This window comes from Monodelphis domestica, chromosome 7 (genome assembly GCF_027887165.1).
Source record: "Monodelphis domestica isolate mMonDom1 chromosome 7, mMonDom1.pri, whole genome shotgun sequence".
Lineage (NCBI taxonomy): Eukaryota > Metazoa > Chordata > Mammalia > Didelphimorphia > Didelphidae > Monodelphis > Monodelphis domestica.
This window is the reverse complement of record NC_077233.1, coordinates 183,963,060-183,974,828: the sequence shown is the minus strand read 5'-3', so window position 1 is coordinate 183,974,828 and position 11,769 is coordinate 183,963,060. Positions and strand designations below refer to the sequence as shown.

At 41.7% G+C, this 11,769-nt stretch overlaps 1 protein-coding gene across 1 annotated transcript in view; it reads left to right on the top strand.

Annotated features, from left to right (window-relative positions):
* Positions 1–2,156: 2,156 nt before the first annotated feature.
* Positions 2,157–11,769, top strand: part of LOC103099164 (uncharacterized) — a 148,558-nt gene continuing 138,945 nt past the window's right edge. The window contains exons 1-6 of the mRNA XM_056806147.1: positions 2,157–2,253; positions 5,100–5,265; positions 7,818–8,000; positions 8,698–8,850; positions 9,095–9,239; positions 10,605–10,763. Of these exons, the coding sequence (XP_056662125.1) occupies positions 2,165–2,253; positions 5,100–5,265; positions 7,818–8,000; positions 8,698–8,850; positions 9,095–9,239; positions 10,605–10,763 (895 nt within the window). The 5' untranslated portion in view covers positions 2,157–2,164. The remainder of the gene's footprint in view (positions 2,254–5,099; positions 5,266–7,817; positions 8,001–8,697; positions 8,851–9,094; positions 9,240–10,604; positions 10,764–11,769) is intronic.

The window sequence follows — 11,769 nt, the reverse complement described above, 5'->3', positions numbered from 1 at the left end:
GATTTAGGGACCCAGATTGGAATTAGGAAAAGACAACAGGACCTTGTCTAGAAAGTACCATGTGGCAGACTGGACGAGGCCAGAGAGGGAGTCTAGTTTCCTAGCTCATCTCAGGCTGAGTGAGAATTCTCCACCACAAGGGCTCCATTCATAGAAACCAGGCTGAAGAAATTATGAAAACAGCTTTTTCTGGGACAGATAGAAAATCTTGGCATTTGGAACCTCAACTGTGCTTTAGGTTGTGCCACTGGGCCTATGCGGGTCCCAAATAGTCAGGAGACAAGATATTTTAGTGGCAGCAAGGTACTAGGGAAAGAGAATTGGTCTTGGGGTCAGAAAGAGCCAGGATTAGACAAATTGTGGTATATGATGGTGATGGAATACTATTGTTCTGTAAGGACTGATGATCTGGAGGCTTTCCATATGCACTTGGAGAATCTCAATGAACTGATGCAGAGCGAAATGAGCAGAACCAGAAGTACATTGTAAACAGAAAGTAAAACATTGTAGAAAAATCCAATGCAATAGACTTTGTTGCTAGTAGTCATGCAACAAGCCAGGGCACTGCTGAAGGATTTATGGGAAAGAATTCTACCCACGTTAAGAGAAAGAATTATGGGAGTAGAAATGTAAAAGGAAAACATATGATATCACTTATCACAGGTATATATGGGTATGTAATTTGGGGTTTAGGCTTTAAAAAACTGCTCTATAGCAAAAATGAATAATATGGAAATAGGTATCAAGTGATAACATTTGTAGAATCCAACAGAATTGCTTGTCAGCTCTCAGATGGGGGAGGGAAGAGAGGAGGGAAAGAAAATGAATCATGTAAACATGGAAAAATATTTAAAAAGCAAAAGAAAGAGAAAAAGTAAGAGCTAGGGTTTGAGTCCTGATTTCTAATATTTACTAGCTATGTGACCCCCTATCAAGTCATTTAATTTTTCTTCTCATCTATAAAATGACTGATATTTTCATTACCTACTTTAGAGGGGAGCTTTGTAAACCTTAAAGTGTTAGAAAAATGTGAATGGATATTTGGCTCTGGCCACTGTCTAGTTTGTACCTATTCCTGAGATTGAAGGTATATTTTGTGGATATGATGGAAGTTTCCTGAATCCTTCTGGAGATCAGAGGTCACTTCTCTGAATATACTTGATTATTTCTTTGTAAGCATTTTTTTTAACCCTTACCTTCCACTGTAGACGCAATACTGTATTGGCTCCAAGTCAGAAGAGCATTAAAGGCTAGGTAATGGGTGTTAAGTGGTGACATAGCTCAGATGTGTCTGAGGTCACATTTGAACCCAGGACCTCCCATCTCTAGGCCTGGCTTTTAATCCACTGAGTCACCCAGCTGCCCCCAAAGCTGACTTATTTTAAAGTTCAACTTACAGTGGGAATTCTCACCAGGTAAGAATCTTGATCAAATGATTATGATGTTGCAACTGGAAAGGGCCTTAGACATCATCCAGTCCAACTGCCCTATTTTACAGGTGAAGAAACTGAAGCCTAGAAAGATTCAAAAGATCAGATTTAAAGCTAGAAGGGCCTTTAGAGGCCACTGAGTCCAACTCTTTTATTTTACAGATGAGAGAACTGAGGAAGTTAAATGACTAATCCAGGGACACACAGCTAGTATGTGTCAGAGGAAGGATTCAAACTCATCTTGCCAGACTATTTACTGACTCACTGAATAGTGCCATCTAGGGAAAAATATTTGCTCTATTTTGGATCCTTACTGAGGATGTTTAATCTCTGATTTTGTCTGGAAGTAGGAAATGGATTTTAAAAATGAGCTAGGAAGCAGAGTAAATAGAGTACTGGGTCTTCATTCAGGAAGACCTGAGTTCAAATCCTATTGGTGAAATATTTATAAATTGCCTAGCATAGTGTCTAGAACATGATAGTGGCTTAATAAATGTTTATTTCCTGCATTTTATCTGGGACTCATTTTATTGATGAGGAAACCAAGGCCCAGAAAGAGGGGAGAAATGACTTGCTTAAGACCATGGCCCTATTTGGGAACCTTGCCATGGATGTTCATTTTGCCTTGTTTGGAAGCAGTGGGATGGATAAGAAGACTTTTCAAAGTCTCTGCCTAGTGAACATTCCAGAAAACTCACATTTTCCCCCTTTATTTCCAGACTGCAGAGCTCTTCATGGAGCTGGTATTCGAGCTGAGGGGCTTGTCTGCTGACTCACTGATGGATCTCTGGCGAAGATCTTCATTTAAATGCAGAGACAATTGGTAAGAGGCTATTTCCCAGAGTGATGAACTGGGGAAAGATCAGGACAGCTTTGCCTGGGCTTTGGGATTCTTCCGGGTGATGCCCTAACCTCATGTGCAACTTGGATGCCACAGAGATAGATAATAAAACCCCTCCATCTGTCTCTCGGTTTGTTTTCCCTGAGTGACACTGACCTGGGACTCATTCTCCAAATTTTGCTGTGTGTCTTGGGAAGTCTGCCAGGACAGCAAACTGGGCAGGGCAGCCTGGACTTTCCCACGGACCCCAGCACTGTCCTGCCACAGAATAAAGAGCTGAAGGGCCAGGCTACATAAAGGCTAGTATTGTTCCTTCCCACAGAAGAGGACCCTCTTGCTCAGAGATGGAATTAGCATTCAAATACATCTTGGGTACCATTCCTGGGGAAAGGAGTCAGGAGGAGGGAGGGGGAAGATGGCAGGGTTGGGATATGTATCTAACATGCCCAGTGATGGGGGTCACTCTGCTAGCATCACAACCTGCTGGACTCTGGAATTCTCTGGTCAACAAGTAGAACCCATGGGTGGAGAGGCACCATAAATACCAGAAGAAAACTAAGAGGGAATAAGTGAGCTTCAAAGCCCTGCTTGGCTCACCTTCCAGGAGGATTTGCTAAGACATACACCTACCCACTAGGCTAAGACCAGCACAGAAGGAAGGCTCAGGACTTGTTCCTTCTTTCTCTTGGCTCCTCTGCCTTCTTAGAGGTCATTGGATGATACCAATTCCGACCATAGCAGCCTTTGGGGAATACTACTGGTGGTTGGTCAGTCCATTGAAGGAAGATGATGTAGTCCTGATTCTTTAAGATTGGCAGACTCTCTCGGGACATTTCATTTCCCCCTATTGCTCTGCTTTTATATAATCAAAGAGTTTTTCAAGGCAGATACCCTCTTCAAAAAACTTTCCCTTTCTTCCCACAGTTCTTAATTCACACCCAGGGTTAGGTTTCAAAGACCTAAGTCCTTATACTGATATCTATGAAAAAAGCCTTTGGAAGACTGGACAAACAAGATGTGGTTGTGTTGTTGTTTGTTGTCATTATCCAAAGTCCCACAGTCAGCGGGCTCTCTGCTTCTGCTTGCTGACAATGGAGTATCTCTGTTCTTCTCTGGCTTTCTTAGAAGAATGGCCTGTGATTGACACTTGCCAGGGCTAATGAGTCTAAGAGGCTCACCCCCAGGTCCTGCTGCCCTTTGTGTTTGGAGAAAGGGGATTTCTAAGACATTCATCCCCTCTATTCTGTGACTTCAGGATCCTAGAATTCTGTGTTTATTTCCCATCCTTTAAATTTACCTTTCAACAAGAGTTGTGCTTCTAGCCTTGTTTGCTAACTCTCCAATCCTGGTCACAGCCTTTAGAAGTGGTATGGTTTGGAAAGAGCAGTAGACTTGGTTCTCAGAAGATATGAGTAGCTTCAAGCTCCAGTTTTTCCTCTGACTAGTTATAGGAACTTGAGCTCATCACATTAGTGCTTTGAACCTCAGTTTCCTCATCTGACAAATGGAAATAGTAATACCCGCCCCTCCATCCTTACAGAAAGGATTGGGAGGATAAAATTAGTTTATGAATGTGAAAGTATTTTGAAAACTGAGAGGCTGCATGGACAGTGGACAAAAAACAGATCTTGGAGTCAGAAGGACCTGGGTTTAAGTCCTGCCTCTGACATATACTCACACACTCTCTATAGACAAGTCACTGAACTTCTCAATGCCTCAAGCAAGTCTTAGATTATAAGAGTATATGATTTGTATTGGTAAAGGAGGCTCCTGCCCTGGGAATGTTCCTTATACCAATGAAATCACAGATCATCAGATCATATATTTTTATTAATTAAATTAAATTAATTATTAATTAATTGTTTGGTTACACTAAAATTCCCAGGTGTCCCCCTCTTCCTCCTTCCCTCTCTGTCTCTGTCTCTCTCCAAACTAATTATCAGTTCTTTCTCTGGAAGTATACACACACAAGTTATTCTTCAAACATTAATTCTGAATCTGTATATAATGTTCTCTTGGTTCTACTTGTTTCACTCTTCATTATTTCCTTTCCATGTTTTTTAAAAGTTAATGTGCTCATCATTTCTTATGGTGCAGTAGTATTCCATCAAAGCATATGCCATAACATGTCTAGTCATTCCCTAGTTGATGGACATCCCCCCCAGTTTCCAGTTCTTTGTCACCACAAAGAGAGCTGTTCTAAATACTTTAGAACATGTAAGTTATTTTCCTTTTTTCCCTGATCACCTTTGGCAATAGACCTAGTACACATAGTTTTGCAACTTTCTGGGCAAAATTCCAGATTGCTCTCTAAAATGACTGGTTCAATTCACAGTTCCATCAACAGTGAATTAGTGTTCCAAAGATCATAGATTTAAAGCTAGAATGGGCCCTCATTTTATGGAAGAGGAAATTGAGGAATACAGTTTAAGTGCCTTGCCTATAGTTGCACAGCTAATAAATGTCTGAGGTAATTGGAATTCAAGTCTCCCTGACTTCAAAACCACTTTCTACTTCATCTACTATTCCATATTAGACCTAAATAACTCAAAATATTAGAAATGTCATGGGGTGTGATAATTCCCAAGGAAGAGACTCAACAAAATTAGATGTTCAATTATAAGAAATTTATGCATAGTTTACTTAATATGCAAATAGAAATTTCCTTGATCCTTGTCCCATTCCCATCAGCTTCAATTTGTATGGGAAAGCACAAAGACTAGATATATTCCTGAGTTTCCTGAACTACACTGATTTTGGGGGAGGTATCATGGTAGGGGGATGACTTATGTTGATGGTGACCATTGACTAGCCCATGACTGTTTCAGGCAACCCCTGGTGGATGCTCTGCCCTCTTGTGGAACAGAAGCTTGTATTGCCCTCATGAAGGAGCTCATCATGTCTGGAGATGTGGAAAATGATGAGGCGGAATCATTCCTTTGGTCCTTGGCATTTGTCCCTCAGCCCACATCTGGCATGGTTCATTTACTGCTGGTGAGTAAATTTCTGTTCTTTTTCTGGAATTGACCCTGATATTCTCTGGATTATTCAAGAGGGCAAGTGGTAGCCCTGCCAATGAATCTGACAATTTACCCAAGACAGATTAGGGAAATCCCTGTGATTCTGGACTGAGAGCAAGAACTTCAAGGCTCATCTGGCTATTGTGCTACCTTATGTGTTAAAAGTATTAGCTGGTGGGGTGGGGTGGGCATCTAGATGGCTCAGTGGACTAAGAGGAGGCTCAGAGAAGTTCTAATCTGGCCTCAGATACTTCCTAGCTGTGTGACCCTGAGTCAGTTACCTAACCCCCATTGCCTAGTCCCTTACTGCTCTTCTGCCTTGGAACCAATACACAGTATTAATTCTTTGACTGAAACAAGGGTTTTAAAAAAATAAAGTATAAACTGTAGGATTTACTCCTATAGGATCATAGATTTGTAACAGGAAAGGATTTTAGGGGTCATTGAGTCCAACTTCTTCATTGTGTAGATGACAGAACTAAAGCCCAGAGAAATTTAATGACTTGTACCAGATCACATAGCTAATAGATACTTGAGTCCAGATTGGAACACAGGTTTTCCTAATTTTAGGTCCAGTACTCTGTCCACTATATCATCCTGCTTCTCAAACAAACCTCTCATATTACAGATGAGGAAAGGAGGCCCAGAGAGCTTATATGATTAGTCCAATGTTATCCAAGTAGTAAATAGCAGAGCTGAAAGTTGAATCCATGTCCTCTAGACTAGATTGAAATCATTAATTGCCCTCTGGGGAAGTGATTCGCCATCCCTGACAGCTACACATTTGTATTTGAGAGTCGGAGGTGTCTGAACTACTCAGGTTTATAACTGCAGTGAGAAAAGACCATACTTACATCAATTTGGATAATTTTTGATGATTCCTGATGTGTGAGTTGCAGTAAGCCTTTGATAGGACTGGAGAAGATCTGACATTGTCCTGGCTAAATGTGATATCTTAGAGGATGAACCCATGTAATTGGAACTGGTTTGTCTCTCTGATCTGGAAGGAAGGTTCTCTTTGTCTCTTGCATGGGAGCCATCAGTAACACTGGAATTAAGAGTGACAAGCATTTCTAATAGGGTAGAAGAGTCATTTATGAGAAAGGACTCCCATAAATGATAATTCTGTTGCCCAATCATTCCTCCCTGCTTCCAATTTGACTGTGTGCTTCTAGCTTCTTCTTTTCCCCTCTTTCTCTCCTTCCAATAATCTCCTTCTGCCTTTTTTTCTCTCCCCACCCCCAAAGCAACAAGTTGTCTTGCTGATCTAATGACTCCTTCCTTCCTTCCTTCCTCAAGTTTGCATAGCTTGGCCAAGAATCCCACTTGAGGTCAGGACCTTGGAGAGAGTATGAGAAAGGTGTTGAGTTCTAATTGAAGCCAGGGAACAAAGAGCTCCAATTTTGTCATTTCAATCTCCACATCATTAGGATGTGCTCAGGCTGCCAAGGAACACAACTAAGATAGACTACTCCAGGGAATTGCCTTTGAATTCTGTCTCTTTCCCATAACATGGTCTGAACTCTAGCTCATGAGCTCTGATCCCATTTGAAACTCTTTTTACCTAGGAAAGTGGGGAGCAAGGGGTAATGAGGAACAAAGAGAAGATATGTAAAACTGTAGGAAGTATGGAAGGTTTTCTGCAATGATAGAATATAAGCTCCTTGAAGCCAAGGACTCTTTAATTTTTTTTTTTAAACCATTACCTTCCGTCTTGGAGTCAATACTGTGTATTGGCTCCAAGGCAGAAGAGTGATAAGGGCTAGGCAATGGGGGTCAAGTGACTTGCCCAGGGTCACACAGCTAGGAAGTGGCTGAGGCCAGATTTGAACCTAGGACCTCCCGTCTCTAGGCCTGACTCTTTAATTTTTATCTATATCTTTAGCACTATCACTGTGTCTGGAGCTTAATAAAAGTTTGTTGATTAATTGACTAATAGTCTTTATTTACTTTTTAGGACTCTATAGAGAAATCACTTTGTAAGTCTGAAAAGTCCATATGGCAGTGAATTAATAATTCAATTTAATTTAACAAGCACTTAAGTTCTTGTTATATACCAGTGGATAGAGCTCTGGACCTGGAGTCAGGAAGATCTGAGTTCAAATTTGTCCTCAGATACTTACTAGCTATTTGTCACCGGACACATCATGTAAGCCTTATTGCCTAGCTCTTACTGCTCTTCTGCCTTGGAGCCAGTACACAGTATTGATTCTAAGGTGGAAGGTAAGGGCTTTAAAAAATGAATATATAATATAAATAATAGCCCAATTTAATATATATTTTGTTTAATATATTATGTACAATACATAATTTAATTATCTAATGATATATACTTAATATAATTTAATATATAATATGAATAATGGTCCAGCAGTTTAAGTGGAACACAAAGGGAAGACCATCCCCCTGAGGACTTCTCAATTAATCCCATGGGAAACCTACCTGATACTGATGTGAAATCCATATCTTTGAGTGTCTGTATATGAAGAGGGGGGTTCTGATGTTGGAGTCTCTTTCTGTTTCTAGCCTTTGCTGCAGTCCCCAGGAGTGAGTTCAAGTGCCTTCCTCACCATCTCTGCCCTGGTACACAACCTGTGCATGGCGGGTGGGGTCTGTGAGCGACTCCCAGGAGTGAGCTCATTCATGCAGATCCTTCGAGAAGCCTTAGGAGAGAGCTGTAGTTCTCAGGGGTCCAAGGACATTGGCTGGGTAAGGAGATCTGGAATCTGGAGGGATTGACAGCAAGGTATGATGAGAAAGATGAAGGTAACGCTGGGTGGAGAAACAACAAAATAGAGCAATGACAACTGTGATGGTCAAACTGTTGCAAACTATTCTGAGGAACTGGATTCATTCAACTTCTCCTGGGTCTGTGCTGAGTCTGGACTCTCCTTCTTGGTCTGAACATAGTGCAAATAAATAGACCTTCTGCCCCAGAACATTTCAGTCCTTGTCCCCTAACCCCTATAGACCCGGTCCCTCAAAATTACCTTTCCTTTGGGCAGAAAGTGGTTTGAAAGGGCTCCTCTGAGCTTGTCATTTCCTCCTGTGGTACCCCCTCTCCATGAGGGAAATGAGGTCCAGAGAACATAATCTTTCTCCCCAGAGAAACTTGGGCCCCTGGATAAAAAATGATCTGGGGGAATTTACCTCCATCTGCTGCTCATGCCCTGGATGCTTGGGTATTTCACTACACCTGGTCTTGAGAAATAGCATCTCTCTAGAAAGACCCCATCTTTGCCTCCTCTTTATCCTGGCACCAACTTGCCTGGGCTCTCATATCTCCTTTTGCTTTGGGAAGGAAGTACACCACCGTGGGAAAAAGCCCCAGTGTCTTCATCTTAGTTATAGCTTTGCATGCCAGGTAGGGACTAGTCCATGCCCTAACTTGCCCATTTGGTTTCAGCTCCAGCTCGTGTTGAAGGCCATTGGCAATGCAGGCTTGGCGGCAGCCCCTCTTGCCTCTGTCCTGAGCTCCTGTGCAGTCTCAAAGAACAATGCTCCTGAAATACGGCTGGCTGCAATCCAGGCCTTTCGGAGGATCCCTTGCTCTGTGAACGTGAGCATGGTTGCATGGTTGCTACAGTTTGTTGGCACCAGGGTGGTAGTGTGGGGAAAGCACTATTCCTTGAGTGAGGGGCCCCAGGTTCAGCTCTGATATTTCCTAGCTATTCGACCTTAGACCTTAAAATATGTTTGCTGAATTGAGTTTATCAATTACCAAGAGCTCCCCAAATGTGAGGCATTCTTATCGTTATCATTAGTCTAAATTGTGTTGCCCCCTTACCGTTTGCTCGAGATAGCACTCTGGACTTGCTCAGCTATACCAAGCCACCGAAGAGGATGCTGAAATCCGCACGACTGCCTACTACTTCCTTATGAAATGTCCCAGCGAGGAAACGTTTGCCTTGGTGCGTGAAACCCAGGCAGCAGAGAAGTCCAGTCAAGGTCAGTGGCGATATTGGCTGTATTCCACAGGACTTGGGGGAAGGGTCACCCAGTTCTAGACTGGGAAAGAGTATTTCCAGAGGGCATAATGGTGTCCTGTAATCTGGTGGGGCAGGTTCACACAAACTAGAGCAGATGGTCCTTGGTGGTGGAAATGGATCACATTGACACAAAATGATGTTGAAGTAATAATAATGGTAGATAAGAATGATAAGAAAGATTCATAGACTTTCAGGTGGAAAGAACCTGAGAGAGCTTATAGTTTATCCTATATTTTTATAGATGAGATCCAAGGTCACAAGTATAGGACTTGAACATTGGATGCCCAACTTCTATTACTTGTAGAGTGCTTTATAGTTTTGTTTTGTTTTTCCCCAAATGATTTTTTAGCATAACCTCTCTAGGCCTCAGTTTCCTCATCTACCTCATTATGAACATTAGACTAGTTGATCTTGGAGGTCCCTTCCAACTCTAATCCTTTTATCCTAAATTATCTTATTTGAGCCTCACAATAGCCAGAAACCCAGAGAATGCTAGATCCTATATTTGCTTCTTTTCCCCAAACTGAGAAAATGGCTCTCCTATAAAGTGTTTCAGGGACCATGAGTCTCTTTACCCTAAGGCTGAACTGACCACAAACAATCAGGATCTTGATTATAATGTAACTTCCAGGTTTCTAAAACCCTTTGGCTTCCATTTTCCCAGGCAAGGGCACAAACCTTGGAAACAAATTACTGGGGAAGCAAGCACTGGTATGGAGGAACATGTAATCTTCTTTTACAAAGTAGGATTCCTGAGAAACTAAGTATCTCTCAGCAGAATAATAGAATTTCAGAGTTGGAAGAGACTTCGGAGGCCATTTATTATTTTCTAATAGGAGAATTTCTAAAATGTTTCCAACAAATTTGAACCCAATATGGAGCCTTTTCTGTGATGACTGTTAAAGAGAGAGCTCCTGCTCTTTTTTTTTTTTTTAGGGCAGGCTGGCCATTCCACTGTTTTGAATGGGACTAATTATTATTTTTCTGCATATAGAGTCTAATTTTGTTTGTCTGCAATTTCTACCTTTTGCTTCTGGTTCTACCCAAATCCTGGTCCAAGTGACAGTTCTTTTAAAACTTGAAACAACTCCTTTCTCCCTTTGAATGCTTTTCTTCCTCAGACTAAATAGTTCTGGATCTTTTAACTAATCATCATATGGCACAATCTCAAGGCCATTGGCAGTCTTGCTTGTCCTTCTCTGAATAATCTCTGGCTTCCTGATGTTCTTCCCAAAATATGGCATCCAGACTCAACTTTGTAAGAATATTGCTCTCTTCCTCACTGATTATGTCTTTCTTCATTCCTATTTCTTCCTGGCTCAAGTGGGAGCCTTTGTCTGGAGCCACCTCTCTGAGCTGCTGGAGACTGACGACCCCCTCAAACGTTCCCTTCGAGACTCCATCCCTGATGATGTCCTCAGCCAGGAATTTGAAGTCGAGACGTGGAAACATTCCTCCTATTCAGATGTCACCTTTCACTCAGGTATGATCAAGCCCAATTAACCTGGTTTCCCCACCTTGTTAATAATTCTTGGAAGAGGTTTGATGGAAGCTTGCCATTTCAGACCCTCACAACCTGGCCCCCACATCCTTTTCCTAAGCTTTATATTACTCCCTTGAATAGACTATACACTTCAGCCAAACTGGACAATTATTCATTGTCCCCGAATATATTCCTTCCTTTCTTGCCTTTGCTAACACTTGGAATCTTTCCTCAGTCTCTGCCTGTTGAAATCTTATCCCTCTTTCAAGACAGCATAAATGCCAATTCTTCCACCCAGCCATCTCTGATTGCTCCAGCCTGAAGTTTCTCTCTCCCTTTTGCCTATTGCATGGACTTACCATTTTCTGCTTTCTCTGGTAGTTCTTTGTTTTTATCTTGTGTCTCTCATTAGACTGTCAAATTCACAAGGGAAGGCGCTGGATTTTATTTCTCTCTGTATCTTCCTTAGTACCTAGTATAGACATTTGTGCATAGGGCACTCTCACTAAACATTTATAGAGTGAATGCATTCTGGAGACTAGCTAAAGCGAGCACTGGGTTATCCTGGGAAACGTTTCTCATTGGCATAGTTTTGTTTTGGGACCTTAGCTGTGATTTTATTGGTATGGGGAACTTCCGGTGAGAAAACTCCTTTTATAAATACAGGTTGATACCTGCTCTTGGAGTTTTCTGAAATATCTACAGGTTAAAGACTTTGGCTTCATCACACTGCCAGAGGCAAAATTTACACTTGAACTTTTCAAGGCAGTTTTCAGTATACTGCATCACATTGCAGTCTTGCATCACCATTTCAATCAGGGATCTCTTGTTACAATTATCAGTACTTGTTTTTATCTGTACTACCTTCCCTATTAGTCTGGCTAATGTGCATATTAGCATATGCATAGTTGGCAGCTAAGTGGCATGGCGGATACAGCACTAGGTCTGGAGTCAGAAAGACTCATCTTCCTGGGTTCAAATCTGACCTCAGAGACTTAACTAGTTG